The following is a 27,832-nucleotide window of genomic DNA, read 5'->3' on the forward strand; positions in this document are numbered from 1 at the left end:
CAAACCAAAAGTTTAAAAATTAACAAAGCCATGCAGGAGGTTTGCACCACTCTGGACACATCCGCGATGGGTACGCAAATCAAGTCAGAGTCGCCCCTCAACCCACTGCAGGTGCAAACTGGCCAGACCTCGCTGCCAGTGGGTGGTGGATGCGGTGGTGTCGGCGGTGCTGCCGTCGTGGGTGGTGTGGTGGGAGTTGGCCAGCCCGGAGTCGGTCAGCAGGGGGCACCACCGGTGCCGGCGGTGATGCTGGTTAACAAGATGGCTCCGAACTGTGATAAACGGGCCGCGGACACGGCCTATTGGATGGCCGCCTCCGAGGGCGGATTCATCAATTCGCAGCCGTCGATGGCCGAGTTCCTCAATCACCTGAGCCCGGAGAGTCCCAAAATTGGAACACCTGTTGGCTCCGGCGCCATCGGCGGAGTGGGCGTCAATGTTAATGTCAATGTCGGGGTCGGATATCCGGTAGGCGTTGTCCCTCAAACGCCGGACGGCATGGACTCGGTGCCTGAGTATCCTTGGATGAAGGAGAAGAAGACATCCCGCAAGAGCAGCAACAACAACAATCAGAGTAAGTCCATAAAGATACATTACACTAAAAAAAATTATTTTTAAAGTCAATAAGATCACAAGTTTGAGAAAAGAAAGGGCAGTGGAATATTTTAAAAGGTTTTTTGTTTGTTCCCTAAGATCCTATCTTGTTTCGTAAATCTTAGAATTTAAAATTCATCCTATATCAATATATTTTCTGTCAGTGAACTCAATGATATAAGAAACTGTCATTAATCAAGAAATCAATGCAATTTACCTTGCATCAAATGAGGCGCAGCATGGCGGCGCCTTCGCAACTTCCCGTCCGGACTCTGGAGGAGAACCCAGAACCCGACTGCCCATCCCTTTCCCACTCGATCACGCACTTGGAAAGGTTCGGCTCCTTTGATGGACAGCTCGGTCTGGTGCCGGCAAAGATCTGTTATTTGCGATCATTTGTAACAATTTTCGAGAGCAGAGCGGTCCCAGACCCACTCTCTGGAAATGTTTCCATTTATTTCCCTTCGCCGCCTCGGCTCGAATGTGTCGATTTCATTTGCGCAAGAAATAAGAAATACGAAAAAGTAACCAGAAAAGTAAAAAAAAAATAATAATAAATAAAATAAAAGTAAGAAAACTACAGCTGGGCCAGGGATCGAGGCAGCCGCATTTAAAATAAATGAGGTATCAAGGTTGTCCGACCATACGTTTTCCTGTCCAGGTTGCAGGGCCGGTATTCCAGTTCCCCGTTCGAAAACCCCTTTCCGTTCGCCCCTCTGAGCGATTGCAACCTGTTATTTGGGTTCATTTGTCAAAATATTTTTTCCTGTCCCCCTTTTTTTTAGTTTTTTTCTGCCTTCGATTGAGGGGGGAGTGTACGCAGACGAGGGAATGCCGTGTTGCACGTTGCAATTGCAAGACTTCAGGCCTCAGGTGATGTTGTGGCACAGCGAATACGTTCATATTTCGTGTCTGTGGCTGCTGCACCATTTTAAAGCAGTGCCTCCAGTTCGCCATTTCTCCACTCACTCGCCCAGGGATATACACATAAAAATTCGGGGGCCTTTAGAGGAGCCATCCCCAGGTGGAAGGATGAGTTTCAATTAATCACTTGTATAGCTGACACATGGAGAGCAGTAGTCCTTGTATCGTACATACTTTGGTTAGAAATTCTTCAGATATATCTCTAACTTATTTTATCTGAAATATCACCTCCTCCTCTTGAGAAATGCAAATGCTTGTGGGACTTTGTGCACTGACTTAAACTAATACAATGCCAATTAATATTGACCACACACTCGCCCTCCACGCATCCTGCTGACAAATGAGCAACACTAATCCCCTGAAAACAGTGTGTAAGTGTGTGTTTAACCGCCAAATCCCAACACGTGGCCAGTGCTGGCTAAACGAAACATGGCCCAGGAATTCCCCCGAGGGGAGCGAGCTGAAAAATCCTCCTCCTGATGTGGGTACGGGTCTGGTCGCTGGTTCGCCAGATCCCTGGTCTACCACAGAGAAAGTGAGCCAATAAATAGCGTGAAGCATTCCGAAGTGCCGACACTGTATCCCATTGAAGGGTCAATACATCTTTCTCTCCCATATAGGATATACACACACTGGGTTCCCTGGGATCTGAGCTGAGCTGGGCTGAGTGGGTGGGGTAGCGAAAGGCAACGACGGAAGGGACGACGACATGCTGAGCGATATGGATTACAAATGATGTTGTAAACGTCTGTCCAGGCGACCGTTTGTTTATCTCGGTGTGTGCGAAGTGGCCCTGTGTTTCTGTTGGTTTAACAGTTTAATTTGTTAATGTTGTCAAATTAATTCCTTGTCAAGTGGTAGCCGATCTAAATGATTCTCCGGATGACTCCTTTCGACGAGTTCCCATGGGAGCGAAAATAAAGATCACATATTGGGGCTTATAAAAAGGTAAACCCAAACACCAATTATATTAAAATATACTTCTCTGACCTGTAGCTCCATTATTAAATACTTTCTCTCTCCCGAAATCATAATCAAAATCCAGATTTCTTGGAAGCACTCGTCCTCGGCCGCAAATTGTTTGCAACGCATCCTGAATTTTAATATGTTGCACGGAGTTTCATGTGAATTCGAGTTAAATGGAGCATGGAGATGGGGGTCTGGCTCCAAAATTGTTTTGTTAGGCTGGCTATAATAAACACACAGAACGGAGGCAATAAAATTTCAGCTGGGAAACAAGAAGTGTTAATTAGGCGTAATGAACTGCAAGAAAAGTTTTTAATTGTCGTGCAACATGTTTGCGTCAAGTATCTGCGAGATACTTGCAAGGATCTAAGCAGGAAGAGTGAAGTGCTGTGACTGAGTGGAGATTTCCTCACAAACAGGCTAGCGGGCGGATAAACCAATAAAAAACAATTTGACTTTGTTGGCCCCGTCTATTGAAAGGCGGCAATCCATTGGCAGCGCCATCTGTATCATCTACTCCGGTCCAATCCAAGCCTCACCCACCCCGCCGACCATATGTTGCTCCATTGAGGACCAACGCAGTTCATCCTGCTCCTGGCTTGTGATTCTGGGTCGCGGAGGGGGTGGAAGGGTGGAATGGCATAAAAAATGCGTGCGGCACGACTCGAAACTTACCCCCCGAGGATTACGATTATAACAAACCATTTATCATAATATTTATGTTGATGCGTTGTACTTTTTCTCAATGAAGAAGGTCCCGCAGTCTGCCGGGGTCAGAGCTTTGGAGGATGGGGCCAGGTTCGCGGTGCCTTTTATTAATTTTATTTATGATGAGTCATTTGCACATTTATAATTTTAACCTTTACAGTTGAATTCATTCAAAACGCATCCAGGGGAGAGGCAAATACTCAGAAAGCTAAGACCAGATTCCCAGGAATATTAAATGGATCAAACATTAGGTTATTGATTTATCGTAATGGTGTGCTTGACAGTAATATACTTGTCATATGAGGAAAGAAGACTTTGTTTTCCTGAGTCTTGAACCTCTAATTGAAAATAATTACCCTACAGAAAAGAAACCCTAACCCAGATCTTTTATAAACTTTTTTAAAGCCCACTTAACCAGAAAAAACCCATTGCCCAAGTACCTCTAAAAAGGTAAATCGAGAATCCGATGAACTTGAAATCATGTCGCCGAGCATTAAATTAATTGGCGGTCGTCAAATAATTTTTTAGCACTAATTGCGCGTCAAACGATGAAAAATTTCCAGGGCCAGCGTCAAGTCAGGATTTGGATCTCGGGGAGCCAAAAAAGGTAGCCCGGTTTTTGGGCTTCTCAATTAATTGTTACGACTTTATTATGGAGATAAGTGCGTCTTGGCGTCTTGGGCCTGGCCAACAAAGGGTTCTAATTGGCAGGCCGCAGCCAGGATAATGCCAAGCAGACGTTTACGCCCCGAAGGGTTTTTCCATATTTTTCTTTTACTTTTTTTTGTGGAACCTTTAACTCCCTTTCCAACATGACTGGGAAAAAATCTGTTACGATTAGTTAAGCTTGGGCCAGCGGCTGGGCAAAGTAAATTTTAAGATTATTATTTTCTACCACATTTTTTGGGTGGCTTTTTCGGTTTCTTTATCTGCAAACTTATTTGTCATTATATTAAACGCAGAGAGGGGATTAAATCGTTAATGTTTGAGGTTACATTTCCACGGTAAATAAAATAGAAATTCCTGGTAAATAAAATGCTTTAAAAATCGTTGAAGAATTCATTAAAAATCAATGGCATTTATTGTAAAGTTTGGTAATTTAATACTGCATCGAAAGAGGAAATAATCATTTAAGCAAATCAAGTCTCTTCATTAGGATATTCCCCCTTCCATGGGGTCTTCCTTTAACTTTCCCCAATTGGTCATTTGGGGGTTTCCCTTAAAAAGTTTGAAGTTAACCAATATCGATTTAATTTTATTTCCACTCATTTAGCTAAAAGCGTTTCAGTAAAAATGAAAATATTTGTCCGCGATTAAATTAAAAAAAAAAAGAACTGGAAAGAAAAAAAAAGTGGAAACAGGGGAAATGTGGAAGAGCGAAAAGCATTTTATGAAATGAATGCACTGACACTCTGGCCTCGCCTTGGAAAAATTTGAATACATTACAGGGCTTTAGAGGAAGGACTCCCCCTGTAAATAAACTGCCATGGCCACCCACCCCCTTCTGGCGCTAAACCCCTCCCCCTGTTGGCCAGGACGACGGCATGACAATGACACAAAAGCCGCGCACTTAATCGCCGCGGATCACATTCCGTAAAAACCGCGACGATAAAAATTTTTTACGCTCCATTCTTGTGTACTTAGTGGAATGGAAGGGACTCCATCCCATTCTCCTACCACTTCCATGGCCCAACCCCCCGTTGTGGTTGACCCGCCTGTCCGCAATTTCGACGAAGACATCTCTGTCTAGTTTCTCTCCAGTACTCATGCTCCTCCTCGCCCTCGTACCAGAATAAAATCAGATCTGAAATTATTTTCAATTTGTACGCGATTTATTTTTATGTCTTTTTTTTTAAGAGGCCCTCCTTCTCATCAGCCGGGAGCCCAGTTTAAGCGATTTGTAAACATTTGAATTGGATTTTCGGTCATAAAAATAGCTTGTTATCTCAAAGACCGGGCTAAGTTGTTGGCATTAGTGCTATCATAAGTAGGGGAAGTACACCTATTTGTTCCCGTACCCCGGAATAATTCTACTCGCCGTTAATCGCATTGCATTCCGCTTCAGTGGAAACGTAGTGGGATCCGGGCTGGGGGGATGCACTCTAACCACTATAATAAATTAATAAATTACCAAGTTTTTGCATAAAATACAGTTTTACTTATCAATGAGCCGGGCGAACTGCCGTAATTACTGGCCAGGTTCAGACGAGGGTGTTGCCAAAGACAAATGACTGTAAAAATGTAAAAAATAAGCCCAGACGATGGAGAATGTCATAAATTATCATCACGCATGCACCGATTGTGGGTTTACTGATTCTGACTTCTGGGTTCCAGTCCGATGGGTTATATCATAGGGTATTCTGGGTCTAATAGGGTTCTTAAATAATGGTTTAAAAGGTATGGTCCTGCAAGGTATACACAGTGTGTTGTAAGTACTCTTATCACCCTATAACACTATAATAACCATTTCAATGCATATGTAAAACAACAATGTTTAAACCTGATTAATGTTACCAAAAGCTTGAAGAGGTTTCAGCAACAAGCCATAACGGTAAAATATTTAACGGCATTTAAAAGAGCGTGAAAAGTCAACAAGGACATGCCAGAAGGAAGTCACACAAACACACACTTCGGGACACAGTCTCACATGATAACCCAACCCCCGGTTAACCCCGATAACCCCTGGGATGCCGGGATGTGTGCGTTTGTGTGTGATTTAAATAAAACTAATGTTTGTGTGAAAATGGATTTTCTGTTTGTCATCGACTTTTGACTTCCCTTCGGTGGCTTTTTATATTCAAACAGCGAACCGCCGGGGCCAAAGGATTTCTTCCGTTCGGTCCTTGTATTTAAATTCGGTGGCAGAGGCAAACAGATTTAAATTCGCATACGCTTAGCACGTGAATCCTTAAGGACGAAGGGCAGGAACACCGGCAACGACACCGCTTTCCGCCGACTCATGCATCATATCTACAGCTGCGGAAACTCCACCTCGTCCTAGGTCGTCCTCGGCAGTCAGGATCTCGGATGGGTTGGGGTACCCATAGCAGTAGAGGGGTAGAGGTGCGATGAAAGCTGCTGGCTAGGGTTGGATGAAACCGAAACTGAAACCGAGAACGCGCGTGGTTGACACGTGATTCCGGTGCTCGTAAATTTTCAAAAATTTCCCATCTTGTTTTTTAGTGCTTCTTGTAGTTTTTAATTTGCGGCTTGTTGAGCATTGCCTGGCAGTTATTATTTATGCGATGAGTGGCCAGATAATGAAGCCGTTTGACAAGCGGGAGCGTTGTTCCTGCAGCGGATATTACGTTAGCTACCTGTGATAAGGACTGCAAGTATCGGAAAGTATTATGGCCTTGCAACCCCAAAAGGTCTCGTCGAGGGCGGAAAGCAAGAGAGAGATGTCAGCTTGGGGATGCTGCTGATGCTGCTTGGAATGTGAGAGTGAGTGTCAAGACATCATCCATCATTTTGGACTTGACCTTTTTAGGGCTAAGCTTCCGTTTAATAGCAGACAGACCGAGAACCAAGGGAGAATCTTTAATTTTGTATCTGTGCTATCCATCAGACAGAGATACAGCCACTAGGTTCACATGTTACATCTGCAGGATACTACTTGCCCTCGTCGAGGGGGAGGTCACAGTCAAATGTCAGACAGGCCACATAAGCGCCTCTCTGGGAAAACTGCCATGCAATGTCTTATTGTGAGCTTTTCGATGATTATATACAAGTCTATATATAAACATATTTCCCTTCCTCCGTTTGGTTTTCACTTTTGTGTCGTGTTAAAAATGAATTTGTCATCTGTAAACGGTGTGACATGTTTGCCAAAAAAAGCAAATCTCATTCACTCTCCACCTTTTTGAATCGTCTCATGCCAGACCAGGTCCACTGGGCCATACATCAATTGTTGTTCGGTGGTTGACTTGACTGCTGAGCGCATCCGAGCCAAAGTCCAAAAGTCCTTGATTGATTTGCATTCAAAATTGGGATTTTAATTGACATGCGATGAGCTGAGCAATCCAAAGAGCAATAATTATGTCAATCTGGTTGGCTTTGGTGATGGATTGATTCTAGAGCTGAAAGATCTCCCATTTAAAGAAGGCTCTAGCCCTACTACTTTACTCATTTATTTAAAATATATCCACGTTTTATTGAACCAGGTGTTTAAGTCCTGTAATTACTACTCTTTTGGAGTTATTAATTGAATTCGTATACAAGTCACATAATTGGAACAGAATGGGGCTGGACGTGTTAGAAGTAATATGCCACAAAAATAGCAATAAGTGGCACAATTATGAACCAATAGACCCCCTAACATAAAGAGGTAAAACGGGGCCAGTTAACCCACTGGGCTTTATAATAGGCCCAAATCGTATGGCTTTAATTCGAAATGGCTGGTTCAAGGTAAGAGCGGAGAGTGGGAGGCAGGTGTGTTCAGGGGGTGGTGATTATTATAAACGCATCGTTCAGATCATTGGCCAAATGGCTTTCCAAACAATTTGTTGCTTCGCTGCTGATTGAATGGAGGTGTGGAGTGTGGAGCGTTCTGCGGCATGTTGTGAAGGCAAAAGAGCGTGAAATTGATATGCAATTAAAATAATATTTTTCCAGCCGGGTGAAAGCTCTCATGATTATTGCCCAGCGCATATATAGAATAATTATTGATATCTCTATATCACGTATAGATTTTTATAGCCAGCAGCTGTCAGCGAAATGTGCGCAAAATAATAATTTCCTTTGATGGCAAGCCAAATTTTGAATAATATTTTTTGGACTTTCCATTAAAGCCGAGTTCAAGGACTTAACCGTGAGCTCTATATTCTTTGGTGATTTTTTTGTTTTTGAGGAATTCTTTAGAAAAAGAATGGGGAGATAGCAGGCTGAGTGACTGCTGCGGTTAATGGCTTTCGAATGCAAATTCAATTTTATCGCACTCTGTTCACTTTTTAATAAGATTTCCTCGGCTCCAGCCCGCCAGCTCCCTTCCAGCCGACAGTCTGCTGGCGAAAGGTGCACTCTGTTGGAAATGAAAATTAGTTGCAAGAGCCGAGAAACAAAAAAACAGAAAAATGTAGAGAGAAATGAAATGAAAGCCCAGAGACACGCGACTTGCGACCTGCGAGAAATGCTTTTTGGCGCCACAAGCAAACCTGTCTCCCCTTTAAAAGTGGTGGTTATTGTACACTGACAAAAACTAAATCTCAAAACTCATTTCTTCAAGCATATTGAAAGTTAGTAAGATATAGTTTTTTATAAAAGTGTATTCATACCTCTGCTGCTCGAGGGGCACTGCCCACAATCCAACAAATTGCGTTTCGTGTGCGAGAGTGGGTGGGAAAACTGTCAGAATGAATGAGTAGCCCGGTCACACCTACTCCCTGTCAGTCAGGGCCGAGTCTGCCCCTGAGCAGCCCCCAAATGGAAATGGCAATACCGAGTGGTATACCTCCGAAAACTGTCCAAGGCTTTGCCTTGAATCGAACTTGAGATCGCAACTCGACCAGCAAGAAATTTTAAACTGAAAGACATTTGGGCGATGGGTGGATAAAAATATTTTCAATTAGGTAAATGGTTTTTTAAATTAAATGGAAAGTGTCTGTTTAAAAAGGTGATGAACTTCTCTACAAAATATTATGAATTTAAATCCAACAAGGAGCAAACTTTAACCGGATGTAAAAAGCACTCCATCTGCTAAAGCCAGTTCCATCTTTAATTGAAAAATTCTCGAAATGGCCAAACAAAGTGCTCAGTCATATTCATGAGCTTGGCTACAGCTGCATGTAGAAATGGGAATGTTCGCTGATTATCAAACAAAAATATTTGCTAATCACGCAGATGCTGCTGCTGCCGAACGGAAAGTATCAAATATTGCTTATGAAACTGCATAAACTTGGCTTGTCTTGGCTTGGCTCGGAGAGCAGTCTGTATCTGAACCCTGTAGGAATTAAGTTCGAGGCTAGACGCTATTATTTCCGACAGCATGATTTTATTTGCCTTTACCCGACATCATCGTCGAGATCCAACCCCTTTGCTTCGCAGGCCCCACCCTTTTTCGCATAATAGACTGCGGAGGGAAGTCCTGCACTTCCTTGGGACATGCCCGGCTGGTTGGGTCCTTCCTTATTGTGAGCCATCGAAACTTCTCAATTACGAAGTTGCCGGCCAGGACAGGATTGGGGCCAAACAAGAAGATGGCTGGAGTCGCCACTTGACCGCTCGTTACGTGCTCCATGTGCTGGCCAAGTCCAAGCGCCTGGGAAACTTCCGCTTACCAAACTTTGAGGTTAATTATTTTCCACTCTCGATACAAGCCAACTTCAAGAAAGAAAGTTTCTTGGCAATACACACTGTGCATGTACTCTTGGCCATACATTAGGGTTTATAAGACTCTGCTTAAGTTTGTTACCGAAAAAAAAATCATAAAGCTCCAATATTTTGACAGAGTGCAACGACTTTGGGGCAACCAAGTATGTTCCTTCCAGGTGAATGGAGATTATGGGGAAATGTCTCAAATATTTACACACCTCAGTAGGCACTAGACGATTTTTTGCTACATCTGGATGACTTCTTTATAGGGTGACTGTTTAAAGTGAATGTTAAGGGGTTTATTATAAACTTTTTAGAGAATTTCTAATAAATTCATTAAGCATACCATCTTTAAAATTTTTTAATCAAAAATTGTCATTTCTCTTTTCCATTCCAGGTGATAACTCCATAAGTAAGTACTGCCAGCTGAATAATTATTCTTCACCCATTGCGCAACCACAAACCATAACATTCTCCAATTGGCCTAAAACTACAATAAATCGAAACACAGTTTGCATTCGTTATGAGGGATTCTTCGAGGTAATTAATTATTTAAAGCCGAAAACCGCACTATAGCAGTCTGATTAAATCTTATTATACGAATTTCGGTCCAGCCTACCAAAAAAAAGTATATTTTTGTGCCAAACCGCAAAACGAATGATGGGATTTTTAATAATTATTGTATAACAATTTCCCTTGAAAATTTGCTTAGCCAAATAATTATTCGGTTTCTGCGGAAAAGATCTGCCAGAGATGTGACGACCATTTTGTGGATCGAAATCATCTAGAGTAGACCCTGAAATCGAGCATAAAACCCGACAAACAATATAAAAAACTGAGCCAATCAAGCGGCGACCATTTTGGAGACTATGGGGACGGTTCAGCGGAAACGTCGCTTTTTCGTGTTCGTGACCAAAGTTTAGGTTTGTTTTCTGTTTTGTGGGCAAGGGAAGACATCAGCAAACAGCGTTGAAAAGAAACACAGCCAGAGAAAAAAAATACAAATTTTACCTGAATTAAATTGAGTAACAAAACACGAACAGTTTTTTATACCACCAGGTTTTCGGGTGTGAGTGTTTATGTGTGTGTACATATAATTTAAGAAATATATATAGTCCAATCTTGGCTGCTTTTTTTTGTTGTTTACTGAAAAGGGAGAGAGTACAAAACACGCTACCAGTTTAAGTTTGGCCCTAACACACACACACACACCGACCAGGTTACATACAATACCACCTCCCTCTTTCTCTTTTCCTCCCTTTGGGCTTTGTGGGTTGCGGAGGAAATAATTACATGATTGAGGTACTCCACACACACACACACTCGCACACTCGCACAACACTTGCCCGAATACCCACAATGACAAACACTGGCCACCTTTACTTCCCCACCTTTCCCATATTTTCATTTTTTTCGCTTTTTGGTGGTGGTCGTTGTCTGATCGAAAAGAACATGTCAGGTTCCCGACCTGACCATTGCATGACTTGTCCGTAATATCGGTGTATCTGTGTAGAGGTGTGTGTTAGCCTTACTGGCGGTGTATCCGTGTGTGTGCTTGCAAAGCACCGGCCATATGCACGAGTATGAATGAATGACCGCCATGGCGGCTTTTTTTTATAGAGAGCTTCTTGTGGCTCTGGCCTTTTCTTCGTTCTGTATTTTTTCACAGTTTTACACTTGAAAAATATTTGTTAAAATGATGTCTATTTTAAATGATAATTTTATAAACTATTTGTATTATTTTTTTTTGCCCAGGACTTTCAAATAGAAAGCCATCTTTTTTTATTAATTTTGTTAATACTAATAGTTTCATTAAACCCTCAAGCTCTTTATGAGAGAGATGTTATTTTCCATTTAAGACATGAATCAAATAAATACTTTGTAGTTAGTAGGAGTAGTAGTACTAAAATACTACTAGTTAGTCACTATGAAAATTTTAAAGTTCAAATTGAATTGGGTTTTACGTTCAAGAAACATTTGCAAGCTATTATATAACTATAAAGCCTGGATTTGAAAGCTTAAGATATAGTATTAGCCCTAAGAAGTATATTTGTTAAAATATTTCAAATAATATATAATATGAGATTATATACAAAAACCAATTTTTTCAAAAACTTGTCCTTTTAAAACAACTTTCTTGTATAAAATCCACAAGATGCGCCATTTTTTCGAGTGTACATATTTCCCATAGAGTCGCAACAATGACGGCTGAGGACTGGCGACGGTCGGCGGCCCTGGCCCAGGGCAATTATTGTATCGCTTGCTCAACCCACCCTGCCCCCACCCCCCAGCAACCCTCTCTGAGCTCCTGCCGAGCCACAAAACGGTAACCACTATGTTGTGAGTGGTGTGTGCCAGTGTGTGTCTTTGTGGAGAAGAGTGGAGGTCAGGGCATTGTCGCTTTGTAATTGGCCAGCCATTGGTGGGCTACAGGACACAACCAACACCCACACTCTGAAAGGACATGTGTCACGCAAGGTCTGTTCTCCTCTGGGCTTATCAGCCAAATCGGTAACTAAATAAACATGCCATAAAATGCATATCCTTCATACTTTAAAAATGCGCACTAAAAATGATGATTTATTTGGATATTGATTGGGGGAGTTTAGGAGGTTATCGAGGTTTAATAATGTTGGTCAGCTTAGAAATGACTGATTTACTGATTCATGGATCCATTTCCTCTTTCTAATGATTTTTATCCTTCTTGCAATATAATTTGAGACTTCCTCGATTGTTCTTCTCCACCGAATAGATCATCTACGATATGTCTATGCGCTATTACTCCAACTTGTCAGTCATGAGGATTTCCCATTAATTTTGCCTGACCTCTAAAGTTCCGCCTCCAAAAAAAAAAAAAGAACGAGAAAAAAAACACTCCCCACGCAAAGACCTTCGGACCCAGACCCCGAAACACCCTCTGCTCTGGGAAGTATCTCCATCTGTGGTGCAGTGGCAGGATTAATTTCTAATTTCGCCTAATGTCCAAGTGTTGCCCAGTTCGATGTTTACATTTTGGGTGTCTCGTCTTCTAATTTACCTTGATAAAACGTTACCATTCCCGGTCTCAGTCCCCGTCAGTCCCAGTCCCAGTCTCAGTCCCATTCTCATTCCAAGTCCCATTCTCGTTCCCAAGCCCTGCCCTATCCCCGGGCTGTTTTTGTCTCTGCCCTCTAAACGCATTCAAGCCGTAGACGTAGCCGGACTCGAGGCCGGATTGGGAATCGTGGTCGGAGAGTCGGAGACGGGCCCACATGTTTGCATCATTAATCATGACGTTTCAGCTCTGACACATTTGGCCGATCGGCGGCAGCGGCTGCAGCAGAAGCAGCGCCAAGCAGCAAGCGGCGGATTGTAATGAACACGTTTTGTAAGGCAGACAGCGCAAGAAAAACGCAGGGACACATAGATACAAAGACACATAGATACAGATACAGACGCAGACAGAGACTGCCAAGATATGGCCAGCAAGCGGATGGCCAGCAAGACGTCGGGCGAAAGACAGACGCATGTCAGCGATGGGCGACGGATGCGTGTGCACTGAAAGAAAAATAATATTACCTCTATTAATATTTATATGTATAGGTAGGTCTGTAATACTCTTAACTACCTAGATATTTTTCAAAGTGCCCTCCCCGCAGTTCAAGGAGAACTATGGGACAGGGAAGATGGACAGCGGACAGAGACAATGGCCCATTTGAAGACAAATATTTTCACAATGAAGCCAAAAGACAAAAGGAACAAAACCAACACGCTGCCGCGTCAGAAGGCAACTCATGTAAATATTGGCCAAAAGTATTTACGAAACTATTAGCTGCAGTTACGGCCAAGACTAATTGTGACGCACCGGGGTGGGCGCGTTTATGAGGCGGGATAATCTAGCGATAAAAGGGACATTATCTGGAGAAGAGTTTCATAAGGATTGCATTTGGAGTGGGCTAGTACTAAGGCGATTACTCATAGAATTCAAAAATATCTATCCAGAAGAATAAAGAGAACATTTTTAAAGGCTTCTTTATCTCTAGCTTTATATCTTTACATCCTATCCACCTTCTTTAAACCAACCACTCTTCTTGAAATTTAATTCATGCACTCCTTAAAGCATTTTCCTCCAGCTTTCGACAAGTTTCTGACTGAAAGGCCATTTGTCCTTGGTATCAGCATAACTGCTACTAAACCAAATCTAGGTTGACTTATATACTTCCGTTTCCGGCAGCGAACATACGCTCCAACTCTGGTAAGGACACTCCCCTGTGTGGTGAGGCGTTTTTTTTATGGCCAACTTGGTTGTGGAGGGTGTGTGGATGGATGTGGAGATCTGGGTGGCTGTGTGTACTTGGCGCAGAAACAGAATTTTATGCAAATATCCTAATCAAATTCACATTTTGAAGTTCAACTGTTTTATCCAAAAGTTTTACCTTCCAAAAAGCCGAAAGCCAAAGCCGACAGCGTCGTCGACGACGCGTGTGGCAGACGCGGTCGAGACTCGAAGCCAGGACGATGCCACCCATTTTTAATTTATTTCCACTTAAAAAAAAAAGGAGCCACACCCCCACCCAGTTCCGTAGACCCGCCCACACCTTCATCCGCAGCCCGTATCCGGTGCGTGCGTCCGGCGGAGTTCTCCGGGGTTTGGGGTTGGTGCTTTATCGGGCGAAGCTTGCTCTGGATTTTGCACTCAAAAAAGTGTAAATTGTGGTTGAAGTTTAAACAAATTTTACAATTGTTTTTTATCTATCTCCATTTAGGATTTTAAAAAGTAAGGAAAATAAATAGAAGAGTGCAGAAATTATACTATAAACCTAATTTTAGATAATTTTAAATAATTTTAGGTCATGTTTTTCTAAGTGTGTTTTTAGAATCTAGACTCATCCGCCCAACCTGGCCCGGTGGTTGTCGCCCATATTTTCACTTATCAAAACGCCTAGCCTCTCCCTGCCCCTCCCTCCACCATTTCTCATCATCCCATTTTCCAGTCCAGAGTAAACTTAAATCTGCATGTCGAAAGCGATTAAACGGCTACCACAACTTTTACTCCGACATCTCCACCGGTTGGCTTCAAATTAAAACAAAGACTCGGGCTTCTGGCTAAAAAGTAAAGGATAAAAATTAGTCACTGCGGTGACAGTAATTCAGGCAGAGAATCCACACTCATCCCCCGGCCCCATGGTGGGCATCCCTCCAGCATCCCCACCCCCTGGCAACTGTGGGGAATTCGCTGCGCCACTCGGCAACAACTGTGCAACATTCGTGCCGTCCTCGCCGCCGGGTGATTAATTGCAATTTAAACGGTTTCAATTAAGGCAATGCGCATCCTTCGCATCCAGTGCACTGTGGCATGGCGTTTGTATCTTCTTTTTTTCCACCTTTTTGTTTCATCTCTCCCCAATTGATCGAATCAATAGCATTGACAGATATATTTCTTTTAGGAGGAGAGATATTTGAATAAATTAGAAAAACATTACATTGCTTTATAGATCTAAGCTCTATAAGTTCTCAATTAAATGTTCTAAGCCAGTTAGAACACATTGCCTATTAAACTGCACTCGCTGTAATAATTTAATAATCGCTTCCAATCATTCCCATAATCTTTTCATCAATAAGTTGTAACTGGCATGATGTATGCCCCATCTAAATGGACTTACACCCTCCCTGTATGTGGGGAAGTCCGGGCTTTGCATAAATAATCCAAACGAATATGTCTGTATGTCATGCATACGTAAATATGTACATTTATGTTTGCCCCAAGGAACTATGTGACATTTAGCATATGTCGCCACCTGTGTGTAATGCCCCAGCCGAAGCTACAGCTACACATGCATCTGACACAACCCACGTAGGGAAAAGCCCCCAACCACCAGTTGGGGGCACCAGAGCGGGAAAACTTTGACGGGTGGCAAGACAAAATGCAAAACTTTGGCAAAAACCGAGTTGCTTAGGCAAATTCGTATGTGAAACATTTGGCAGCAGGCGATTTATTTAATGTCTTTGCCATAGAACAAGGTCCTTGGGCTTCGGGCGAGCCAAACTGAGGCAGGCCAGGCCAGGCCAGGCAGATGCATGTTTCAGTGATTTAAATGATTTATGTCTCAAGATTTTGACTCGAGGGTTAATATCGGCCAGGAACATGGCAAAGAGCAAGCTAACCAAACGGCAGCAGCAACCACTAGCTTGTACAACCTGAACAGCAGCAGCAGCAACATAAAAATATTGTAGGGGACAAATTTACACATGCTGGCGGGGAAAATATGCGTATTTTTACTGCCATTGCGATCCACCGGCTCCAATGGCCATAACTCATTTCGAGAAGGCGGCGCTCGTGGCAAATTGAAGGCTACACCACCAGCACCAGGTCCACCAGCTCCACTAGCTCTACCAGCTCCACCAGGAACTCCAACTCCAACTCCAACTCCAACAGCTGCAACTCAACGTTTTCAAGTTGAACGCATGCGAACGCCGATGAAATTCAATTATCGGGCAGCGGCATCACGCATACGCCATGTTGTCGGAGCGGCAATTAAAGCGGCCGTTGCGGTTGTCGTTAATTAATTTGCATTTGCGACAGGCCCGACAGCCTAAACACGGACAGAGTGGAAAAAAAAGTGGCAGCCACTAACTAAAACTAAATAGAAACTAAAACTTGTTGATTACCCAACAAGGCTGAGTTTGAATTACAAGGAAGCTGTTTTAAATACTCTTTTTGAAGAAATTATTGAAAATTCTTTAAATGGAGTATAGTTTAAAAATAAAGTTCTTAAAATTAAGTGATATTTTTTCAGTTATTATTCTTAATATGTAGTATACTTTCCTACAGTAAGGGTATAAATTGCCTTGCCATTATCAATTAACCAATTTGTGTTCAGAAGCAACAAAGTTGCCGGCCATTTCATCGACCAAAGATTTATGGCATTTTTAAATAGTTTTCTAGTGTTGTTGTTTGTTTAAATAAAGTGGTTTGCGTTAAGAGCTCTATGGCAGTTGTAGAATAAAAATACACAAGTTAATTGGTGAGAAGCTATTAAAATGGGAATCAGAGTACGTAATTATAAACTAGGAAGTATTTAGGGGAACCCATACATTGTCTAAGTGCTGTAATCAAGATAGCTAATGCAATAACCTGGAAAGATTATAGGATCTGTAGATATATGAGATCTAGAAAGATTCATTTTCTTTCTAAGAATTTATTAAAACTTGAAGATGTTTTGACCAGTAGTATTTCCCCATTTTATTCCCCAAGTCCCCTACCCAGACTTCAGTGCCAGCAGACTTTTCGCGTTTTTCTTTTGGCATACCGGAAGTGACTTTTGCTTTTTCTCCTTTTCCAATCTTTTTTTTTCACAATGAATATAATTTTTTTCGCCGCCGGTTGTTGTTGGCCGCGAAGTTGGTTGTTGCTGTTCGTGTTTAAAATAAGCAGAACTTGCCAAGCGATAAAAATGCCGCTTCAAGAAGTGAAAAAGAAGAAAACGGCGATGATGAAGGAGAGACGAACCTAGAACAGGAAAAATTGCAAAAGGGCCAGAAAGAAAATAACAACAGCGGAACGCAACTTGAGCTTGGCGTGTAAACGGTTTTTATTTTATTTTTATTTTTTTTCTACACTTTTTTTTTCATAAAACTCCCCATTGCCTGGTGGTGTACGTACCTTCTGATGTGGCCAGCCAACTGGGTGGCCGGCCAGAACCCCTGGCAGCCCCCTTCCACCAAAGTGACGCGGCCACTCTGAAGTTGGCTAAAGGCGATTCAGTTGCGAGACAAATGGAAATGAAGCGTTTATTCAGCTTTATTGCGGCGATAAGAAAAAATGAGGCATTATTTCGTTGTTTCAAGCGCAGTTTCATCCCTGGCCCCTTCACCCAACTATAAGTATTATTTATTCGTATTTGTAAGATTTCCATTTGTGCCCGGAGGCGATGAGAGACGGCCTGACCACAGGTCGGGTTTTCCTGGGCCATGGAATGCCGCAATTTCCTTGGCCGTCTCCGGTCTTGGTTTTCTGGTGGTTGACCAGCCGTGAGTTAGCGGTTTTCTTATCCGCTCCGACCGGGAATCAGAACCACCGTCCGAAGGGGGTGGCATCCTGGAGCCGGAATTACTTGCATTTAAATGTGACTCAAATCGAGCGGAATGGAATCAAAGAATTTTCCAAGTTTTCGTGGTAGAAATGAATACAGGAAATAAAAGGTATTTTTAAGCACCGCAATCATGCCCGTAATTTAGGCAGTTCAGAATTATATTTTTAAGAAAAACAAATCATAAAATCCTTGTTAAACTATGCTCTCATTAAAATCATTTCCCATAACCACTGACCGGCCACTCACCATTCATCATTGATTATCCCCCTCCTTTCAGGCTCATCACCCCCCAAATAATCCCAATTATTGTCCGACTACTGTGACTTTTGTTTTGGTTTCGATTTTCAATAACTCATCAGCAATAAACCGTGAAAACGAACAGTAGCCAGATCAATCAAAGGCCAGAACTCCGCTCGGTCCGGCCAAGATCGCAATCGATCCATGGTGTATGGGTATTTATAGTTTTGGAATCCGATGGGCAGAATGGCGTGAAACCAATGCGATCGGACAATGAAACTCCATTGCCAGCGCCAAATTCAAAAGCCCCCGAAGGCGCGCATCATTAATAATGCTCAGGTATTGCAGGTATTGCCTAACAACAACGGCTGCCGAGGAAGATCATGTACACAAAAGCTGTCAGCACACGTTGATCTGTCAAATGCGGCAACCGAAAAGAAATGCCCGAAATGTCAGTTTCTCAGTCAGTCAGTTTGTCAGGCCAGCCTGCCAGCCAGCCGTCGGTATTGCCACTTGGCTGCCAGGCAACGCGACGCTTTTGTTGCAACTCAAACAAAAATATTGATTAATCATAACGAAACCAGAAAGATATTTTTTTAAGAAGTCGGCCATTGCTAAAGGTGCTGCTAAAGTCGCGTTTGCTGGTCTAGAATCATTATTAGAGATGTGATCGTGTCACAAACATGAATTTTAATATTAACATTAATGTATATCTTACAAAAATAAATCTTAATCTTCAAAGCCAATATTTTTAGATCAGAAACCACAAAACATAAGCTGAATTTTAAAGCTTAATTCACTATCTTTGAAGTTTCAAAATCTTATAATTTTTTTTTTTTTATTTAAGGTATAGGCTTTAAGACATAGTATTCAAGAAATTCTAAGTTTTATTTTATTATTATTATTTCTATTTTTTTTTTTAATTATTCTTTAAACATAATGAAAAACCAATGGTGCACAGGCCCGAGCAGTATAACTTTCGTTTGAATTATAAGCCATGTATTCACGATCCCAAGATACTGACAATATAGCCCACCATATTCAGCTCCATTCATGATTCGTGAGCCCTCAAAAAAATCCGTAAAAAACGTATAATCACTCAACCATCTCTAACTGGCATCATTCATTCATGGTGGAGTGAAGCTGGAGTTTTGGTGTTTCGGTTCGCTTCGGGAGGTGTCAAGACTCCAAACGATCGTAAGCTGATTTTTGGCCTTCAGCTTCAGTATTTGTCTTTGTCCGGCCAGCTGGAGGTGGTAAGGGGGGGCTCTTGACTCGTTAAATAATTTTTCATGCAACTGAGACTGCGGCGACTAATCATTCTCGTTTCTATGGCTCGATGTCGGCACGCTTTCTTGTCCATTGTTTGCGAAAACCAAGAGAGCTTTCCATGGGTCATTGTCTAGGGTCTGGAGGATTGCAGCTTCTGTCCGGGGATTCCAATGACGACCACAGATCGGAGATCGTAGATCGGGTGGAACTAAGTATTGTCTGGGCAAGTACGTAGTATCAAAGTGAGCAGCTGAAAAGACGATTTTCAACGTAATCGCATTGGAGTCGAGCTTTGGTTTAGTTTTGGTTTTTGTTTTTGTTTTTATGAAAATCAATTTCCAATGGGGGGAAACTCTTAAATCGACATTAATTTTCCATTGACTGAGATGAGGCTTTAAGCAGTTTTTTTTCCTGCTCGGTCGGTCTCCCATTTTTAATTCGCTTTCAATCTGGCAGACATGCAAAAACATAATCCACCCCACCGCCCGGGAAATGTAAATTTTTCAATATGGGAACGAAAGAGAGGGCGAGCTGGAAAAAAGTTTCCCTCGCTGATTTTGATTGACAGCTCTTAGCATCCCTGATGGATTTCATATTTTGAGCCCAGGCTGGGATGGAGATGGGGTGAAGGATGTGCCGGAGAAGAAACAGCACCAGGCCTGAGTGACAGCCAGCCAGGACGAGGACATGGCTCTGAAGAGGGAGCAACCTGGCTTAAGCGTTGGCAAAAGTTTCTACCAAACAGCTTTCATTTTTTCCATGGCGGAAAAGAAATATATTTTCAGACTTTTTCCCTCACTTCTCTGCTCAACACATGGGCCTTTGTATTCAAAGACATTGTGCCTACTATATATAACACAAATATCGGGTATATATTTACAAGCTGCGCTGGGCTGCTGTCACGATGAAAGTTTTTCAATTTGAACCGCTTTAAAGTATTTATCTACCTCCCAGTTCCCAGGGTTCCATCTTTCATGAAAGCCAATGAAAATTGCGAGAAAATCTGTTTGAAACATTTTAAAAGAGACTCGAAATTTTCTTCATTGTTTTCCAGTTTTGATTTCAACTATTTTCCTCCAAAGACTAACGACATTTTGATAAGTCCAAACAAAGCTTGGATAAATGCAATAATTGTAAACCATGTCCAAGTCAAATTCAAAAATATCTCCAAACATTGTTAGAGTGAAATATTTTCCCTAAAATATTTAAACATTAATCAAAAATTTTCACACCTCCAGCGGAGCAAAACACAGACTGCTCTGCTCCTCCCTATCCTGATCACAATCCTTAGGGGCTTAGTTGCGTTGTGCTGTTTGTTTGGGTAAATGTTTCGTATTGTTGACATTTGCTGGTCATGAAAAGTCATTAAATATATTTCTCTAATTTATCTTTCGACTGTGGCAGCCTCGGTCCGGTGGTGGTAATGGCATTAAAGTAAAGTTGGGTAAACTGAAAAGAAAGCGGAAATGTTTGTCTGGCCACCAATGGTGTAGCTTGAGGGTCCTGTGGTTTGATCTCCTGCCACTCTCCACTCTCCACTTGCCACCCAATCACCCAGCCCTTAACCATCAACCCTTTTCCTTTTCCTGCCTGCTAATTAAAACTAATTCCTAGCAGAAGAACCCAGCCATTCAGGATGTTGTTATACTTTTCGCATAAATGTCAATCAGGCCCTCAATTAAATGATTGAAGACATCCCATTCGGTCTGGCTTGGAGTATAAGATCTTGGCCAATAAAATACTATACTATATCTATGAGTTGGCCTGAGCTGGTTTAGTTTGAATGCATATCAAGTGGATGCAGATACAAAATGTTTTCATGAGAAATTGACTTTTTCCATAGCACTATGTAGCTCCAACGACATCGGCGTCGTAGTCGTCGTCGTCAGATGTCTGTTGGCTGTTGTCTTCCTTTGGCTGGAATGATTAATGGTTCTGCTCTTTGCGCATTCGTGGCCAACAACAACAGGCTACACACAAGCTTTAGTATTTGTAGTATCTGTAGCTGTTGCTCCGACTGTTGCCGTATCTGTATCTTTTTGTGTTGCTGAATGAGAATTTCTACTGCATAGCGCATCAGAGTTTGGCATTTTCAGCTACCGAGTCACCGACGTAACCGTCCCGCCATTGTCCCCACTTTTTATTGTCTTTTTCCCCTTTTTTGATTGAATTCGCCATGGCACTTGCAGATACTTAAGCTTATCGCCCTGGCCTTTAAAGTGCCAGCCAACCGCAAAGCTCGCACATAATTTAAGGCCAAGTCAAGGCAAGTTGGCTCTCCTCCTCCCCCGGGGGCTAGACCCACAAAAAAAACCTACAAGATAAATTGAGGTCATTTTTTGCCAGTGGCCAGTAACCACCTTTGGCCAGGCCATGCCTATCCCTGTCCCGTGTCTCTGTCCGGGTCCACCTTGTTGACCGCTGTCCTATGCCTGGCCACAAATGTCCTTAATGTGCATCCTTATGGACTGTGGTCATGTGCAAGTGGTCGAGATGGTCGAGCCCAAAAAAAAGCAGTCCCCAACATCCATCCACTAAAAATATTTGTAGGAAGTGGGAAAGAGCCATGAGAGGACTGTTTATTCTTGGGGCATGCGTGGGGTATAGTTGGGCTTGACCCTCTAAAGAATATTCTTACTGGGTACCCTGATTATGAGAGCACTTTTTGTAAACCCTTGCCATGTTCTCTACTCTTGGCCATTTATGCAATTGTTGCAAAATTTACGCTTATTTTAATTTCGGCCCGAAATGCGGCAAATGCGTTAAATGTCTCACCTCCGCTCTGGTAGATCCCTTTGCTCCTTGGGTTTTTTAGTTGCCCAGCTCGCCCAAAAATAGAAACATAAATTTTCCACTGCCACCAAAGGGGAAGAGGTGGACTAAGGTCCTGTTAGTGGACAACGAGTGTGTTTAAGTGTTAACATGTAAATGATGCTGTTGAAGCAGTTAATAAGTACATGCCGAGGACTGTAAATCATTGGTGGCGTTTCCGAGCTGTAGACTCTGCCTTTAAAATTAATTTCATTGTGCAGGCCACTCTTCCTCCCAAAAACTAAACACTTTCCGGATGAGATTTATGAGCAAATAATAACCAAGTGATGATTTCGAATATTTAACTTGATAGTTTATTTCCCAGGGCTTCCTTTCTTCTCAAAAATCGTTATCCCTGGCATGTCCTTCCCTTTCGGCCTAATCCAAAAGCTCCGGCAAAGTATCCTCCTTGGTCGGTAGTTTGCTGATAAGTTTCCATTTTGACTTTTCCGGCATTTCATCCATGCTGATGACATTTCCAATGCCCCCGGCTCCACACCCTCGCTCCTCGGGCCATGACAAAACAAAATTCATTTCGTAATTTCGCCAGCCGCCCTGCATCCCAGAAAGGCCAGCCACGGCAGCTGTCATTTGCTTTTGGGTTTCTGGGTGGCTCTCGGATTCCATTCTGACCAGGCTGCAGAAATTGCACTCAACTTGGCTTTTGGGCTGCCTAGAATCTTCCACCCACTCAGCCCACTTAACCCACTCACTCCCTCTTAGCAGCATCCTCTGGGATGCCTCTGGGCACGCCCTTCGGTTCGGGTTTAGAAAATTATCTTTTTGCTCGTCGTCGCCAAAAAGGAAATCATATTTTCTGCTTTTGTGCACTTTACTTTTCAGTTTTCGTTGGATGCCGTTGGCTGCTGCCTCCAGTTAGCTCGTAAACAGTTTTCGGGTGCAACTTTTGTGCGAAATTTATGCTTTCATTCCGTATCTGTATCTGGGCACTTTTCGCACAAGTACACAAGTACATGGCGACTTTGGTCTGAGGAGGGAAATGGGACCTGTATGTGGCACTGTGTGCCGTGCCGTACCGTGCCCCACCAGGTGGTGTTTATGGCATCCGCTTTGCGAGTATTGATGAAGGAACTCGGGCCCGCATCTGTAATTCAATCAGTGTCTATGTCTGGCTCCCATAGCCTCCACTCCACTCCCCACTGGATCGGATCCTTTTCCTTTTGCCATTTTGCCGCTTGTCGCTATTGAGACGCCGTTTACGCAGCTCGTTCAGCTGGAAATTTGTGTGTTGTTGCCAAAATCGAAGCCAAGCAGCAGCGACAAAAAATAAAAAATACTTATATATATATTTTGCAATCGCATCAATGCAAATAAGGTGGCAGAAGTTTGTTCCGCAGAAGGCGGCAGAATGTTCAGTTTCCTAAAATGATATGCGCATTTCTTTACTACTCAATGCGATTTTTATTTGACGAAATTTATTTTAGTCGAGTTTATGCCCCAGGTCGTTGGAGCAGAAATAACTTTTCTGGATCTCCATCATTAGAAGTTGTTTAAGTTTGCCAAAGTAGTTTTGAATTTTATGTTTTGGGAACTATTATTCTATGATGAATAAGGGTGAGATATCCCTTAAAATATGTCTTTAAAACTTAAAATTAATTTCGTGTTTGTTATTTAAATTAAGTTTTCCATTTCCCCCCCTGAGGCAGATTCATTTCTGCTGGCTGTGGCTTCTGTTCGGTAGCCCAACTACTTCAGACTCAAGCTGTGGGCCCGTCTCTCCACTGATTGATTGATTAGATTTTTGTTAATTACTTAACGCTCGGCGAGCTGCGAGTGTCGCGAAGGAAAACGCTTGCGAAGAACTTGCTACGCCGCGGCGGTATCAGCTGCACTTTTCGGGTGGCTGGCTGACTGACTGGCTGGCTGGAAGTAACCGAAAGTTTGCCGGTTTAGTTTGGGAGGATTTCTTTGAATTAGTTATGCCCGTTGACGACGAGCTGATAGATTGATTACCGGTAGAAGAGATAGGGATTCCCAGACAACGAATGCAATCTGTTGACGTATGTACCATAGCCACGCCCACACGGGGACATGTTGCAAGTACAACGACAACCACCAGGAAAGAAAGAAAATACAGCAAAAAAAAAGAAAAAAATTCACATTCACTCCGCAAGTCTCAAACGAACAAAATGCAATTTCTCAATTGCAGCTGAATTCGTTCCAGAAAACGGCCTGCCCCGACGTCTTCGCACCGCGTACACCAACACCCAGCTGCTGGAGCTGGAGAAGGAATTCCATTTCAATAAATATTTATGCCGCCCAAGGAGAATCGAAATAGCAGCCAGCCTGGATCTGACCGAGCGACAGGTGAGTGTGTGTTCCTCCACCTCTGCCAATGCAATTTATTCCGCAGCACACGGCTGAGAAATTCCATTACTTCGCTGACAAATAGCCCGGTGCCAGGGCTGACAGCCGTATTTCAGCCGCGTTCTACCGTTTTTGCACCACTTCTACCACTTTTTAATTGCACACTCCTTGGCGTTACTAGTCGGAACTAATCGGAATCTTGGTGTTGCAGGTAAAGGTTTGGTTCCAGAACCGCCGCATGAAGCACAAGAGGCAGACGCTCTCCAAAACGGACGACGAGGACAACAAGGACAGTCTCAAAGGTGACGATGATCAGTCCGATAGCAGTAAGTGCCATTGAATATTCTATAAAATCATACCCAAATTGGAGATTTGAGAACTGTACCAAAGATTAAATTCGCTTTTTTTTTTCTTTGGAGTTTGCCAACAAGTTGTTCCACTTTTACTTTTTCGGTTTTGCATGATTTCGTTTCGAGGCTTTTACTCAGAAGTGAGAGACGGTGTAGCTTATCAATCATTGTCAGTGGATGGGATGGGTTGGAACAACTTTTGGCAGGGCGGCTCTCGACGCGCTAACCCCTTTCGCGTGAGAGTTTCGTCTTTGGTTCTTGGCTCTACCACCTCCTCCTGTCTCAGGGACTCGTCTCAATCCTCCACTGATGAGAACAAATCATCAATATTCCCAAGCATATATACCTACTGATTTGTTATTATCTTACCTTCCCTTGAAATGCAGACTCCAATTCGAAGAAATCGTGTCAAGGCTGCGAGCTGCCCTCCGATGATATTCCGGATTCGACGTCCAATTCCCGGGGCCACAACAACAATACCCCGAGCGCCACCAACAATAATCCCAGTGCCGGAAGCCGTAAGATTGTACAAAGTTTAATTTTTGAATAAAATAACTAATAGTATATCCCATATCCCCCAGTGACACCCAATTCCTCTTTGGAAACGGGCATTTCGTCGAATCTTCTGGGCAGCACCACCGTATCCGCCTCGAATGTGATCAGTGCCGACTCCAGTGTGGCATCTAGTGTCAGTCTGGACGAGGACATCGAGGAGAGCCCCATCAAGGTGAAAAAGAAAGAGGAGGGACAGGTGAGACATCTAGATTTTTTTGAAAGGTATCAGTATTAAGGTTATAGTTTCTTCAACAGATAATCAAAAAGGAGGCCGTTTCCACCTCGTCCAAAGCCTCGCCCTTCGGCTACGAGAACTCCACACCCAGTCTGGTCAACTTTCGGCGGGATTCGGAATCATCCGCCGCCGGAAATACACCCACCGCAAAGGTTGGTGCCAAGAAGCGTTTCCAGAGCGTTGCAAATGCCATTGCCACGCCCACGCCACTCGGCGACAGCAATGGTGGCAATGGTGCAGGTGGCGGCTACTTTCCTGGCTACTATCCTAGTCCCAAGCAGCAGCAGCAACATCAGATGCAGCAGCAATTGCAGCACCCGCAGCAACAGCAACAACCACAGCAGCAACCGCAGGACTATTACGGCAAATACGATATTGAATTCGCCAGCTCACCACACCACAAGCAGGCGCTGCACGGCGAATATCTAAGTCCCAAACCAAATGCTGCCGGTTTTCACCAAAACAGTCAACAACAGCAGCAACAGCAGCAACAACACGAGCAGCAGTTCTACTACAACTACAACGACTCCAATGGTAGTGCGTACATGAACCACCAGCAACACCCCCACCAGCAGCAGCACCATCATGTTAACGACTTCGATGGGCCTCCTGTTAATGGGCCAAACAACTTTAACAATGGCTCGTACTACGATAATATGAATTTCCAGCACCAGCACCAATCCGTAGTATTTCAACAGCAACAACAGCAGCAGCAACAACACCAGCAAGCGGCAATCAATCAACAGCAGTGAGTAGAAAATAAATCTTTAAAATTAAATTTTAAAGATATTTTAGTTATACCGTAAATTTTATCGTAAATGGGGGTCTCTGTCTCCGCTAAGACAGGAGTTGTGTGTTTATTAACACTGTTTTGTTAGCCAGGCCTTAAACCATGCGCAGTTTTTGGTTTAATGAAGTAGATGGCGCCTCTATTTAAGCAATTTTAATTTTAATGCCATGTATTTATTTAATGTATTTAATATTCAAGATTATATAATATTAAGGTGAATTTAAGATATCCTCCTTAGGACAAAATATACTCATCGATTTCTGTATTTCTCAGGCACATGCATCACCTGGGAGCCGGTGAGACCTACAGTGCATTGGGATTGCAAATGGAGAACTGCGAAGGCTACAACAACTTTGGAAGCGGTGGGGGAGGCAGTGCCAGCGGCTACTACGAGGCGGGTCAACAACCCCCCGGCCCAGCCGCCCACTCCCATGGCCATCACCCCCATGCCCACCCACATGCTCACACACATCCGCACCACGTGCAGGTCCAGGCGCAGGCGCATGCCCACCTCCATGCCCACCACAATCCGGCAGCAGCCCAGGCGACCGGAGTGGGGGTTGGTCCTCCGCCACCGCCGCCATCGCACATCCATGGTTTCGCCTTGAACGGAGGGGGACCTGCGGCCCAGGGATTCGGGAATGGCGCCAATAACGCGGCAGGAGCCGCCATCGGGGGCCTGGAGAATTCGAACAGCTCCTCGGACTTTAACTTCCTGAGCAACCTGGCCAACGATTTTGCGCCGGAGTACTACCAACTCAGTTAGTTCATGTAGGAGGCAGCCAGCAGTCATCCCGAGGACCCTGTAAATAGCTCTTAGCCCAATTCGAGCCCAGTGCGCGAGAGTCGTGTAGTTCCCGTCAGTGTTGTTGTAGGCACATAGCACTTTCCGTAGCACATATCTGTAAATACCTACGATCTAGCCCCCAATCAAGAGTTCTATTCCATTCGTACTTAGGCTAAAGGAATATTAAATGTCTATAAGTTTTCTGTTGGCTCCAAGTCAAACGGAAACCCTGCCGCGAAGATTCCATTCAGAAATAAAAGACGATAATTGTACATAGTTAGAAAAATGTAATACCTTTTCCACAAGTCACTTAAAGAGCCTTTAATTAATTGTGTTTTGTAAATATCTAATGTAGCTTAAATCAAAAAATAAAAACTGTCATTAAATCGTAACTTTAAGAACTAGAAATCAAAATTTGAATCCCTCCCGATTCGAGTGCAATTTCGCAAAGAAAACCTATGATTTAGAATCCTAAGAAGCTCTCAATTATTTCAATGTTTTTAATGTTTGTATGTTGCTCTAAATTTTTCCGTAAAAACTAAACAAATATATATAATATAAATATGATAATGAATACTGGCTTAGATATCTTTGTAAGGAGAAATAATAAAAACTAATTAAGATATGAATATGAAGTAACATCTTTGTGAATCTTTCGCAATATATTCCAATATCCGATTATTGACATTGGATGATGGATGGGATGCCACAAGAAGGGATGTTGAGGCATATTTTCGCAATCCAAAAGTAAACAATCGGAACATTGTTCTTAATTTTTAAAACTCTAATGTTTCTGTACTCTTTAAGCGCTTGCAGATTTTTTTATTTAATTTTATTTGTTTAGAAAAACGTGTCGACATTCATGCTTCATTTAGAGAGTTTTTCATATGCAGG

General features: G+C 42.9%; 1 protein-coding gene across 3 annotated transcripts; it reads left to right on the forward strand.

The window, feature by feature from the left end:
- Nucleotides 1-27,437, forward strand: pb (homeobox proposcipedia). Of its 3 annotated transcripts, none has more exons than XM_043211806.2 (8): nt 1-574; nt 9,899-9,913; nt 24,064-24,221; nt 24,433-24,547; nt 24,958-25,089; nt 25,153-25,322; nt 25,382-26,109; nt 26,425-27,437. In XM_043211806.2, the coding sequence occupies exons 1-8, from the start codon at nt 31-33 to the stop codon at nt 26,915-26,917; spliced, it is 2,355 nt and encodes a 784-aa protein (XP_043067741.1). In that variant the 5' UTR covers nt 1-30; the 3' UTR covers nt 26,918-27,437. The 3 variants fall into 3 exon arrangements, with proteins under 3 accessions (XP_043067741.1, XP_043067742.1, XP_043067743.2); XM_043211807.2 differs by having other exon boundaries at nt 24,079-24,221; XM_043211808.2 differs by lacking the exons at nt 1-574; nt 9,899-9,913 and having other exon boundaries at nt 23,447-24,221; nt 24,433-24,523; nt 26,425-27,436.
- The last annotated feature ends 395 nt before the right edge of the window (nt 27,438-27,832 follow it).

Source organism: Drosophila bipectinata, chromosome 3R, assembly GCF_030179905.1.
Source record: "Drosophila bipectinata strain 14024-0381.07 chromosome 3R, DbipHiC1v2, whole genome shotgun sequence".
Classification (NCBI taxonomy): Eukaryota; Metazoa; Arthropoda; class Insecta; order Diptera; family Drosophilidae; genus Drosophila; species Drosophila bipectinata.

Bases quoted from the DNA above. Each gene is read 5' to 3' on its own strand.
- pb (XM_043211806.2), top strand. From the start codon at position 31: ATGCAGGAGGTTTGCACCACTCTGGACACATCCGCGATGGGTACGCAA. The intron at 24,222-24,432 runs GTGAGTGTGTGT...TTGGTGTTGCAG, and splicing joins TGGATCTGACCGAGCGACAG to GTAAAGGTTTGGTTCCAGAA. The intron at 25,323-25,381 runs GTGAGACATCTA...TTTCTTCAACAG, and splicing joins AAAAGAAAGAGGAGGGACAG to ATAATCAAAAAGGAGGCCGT.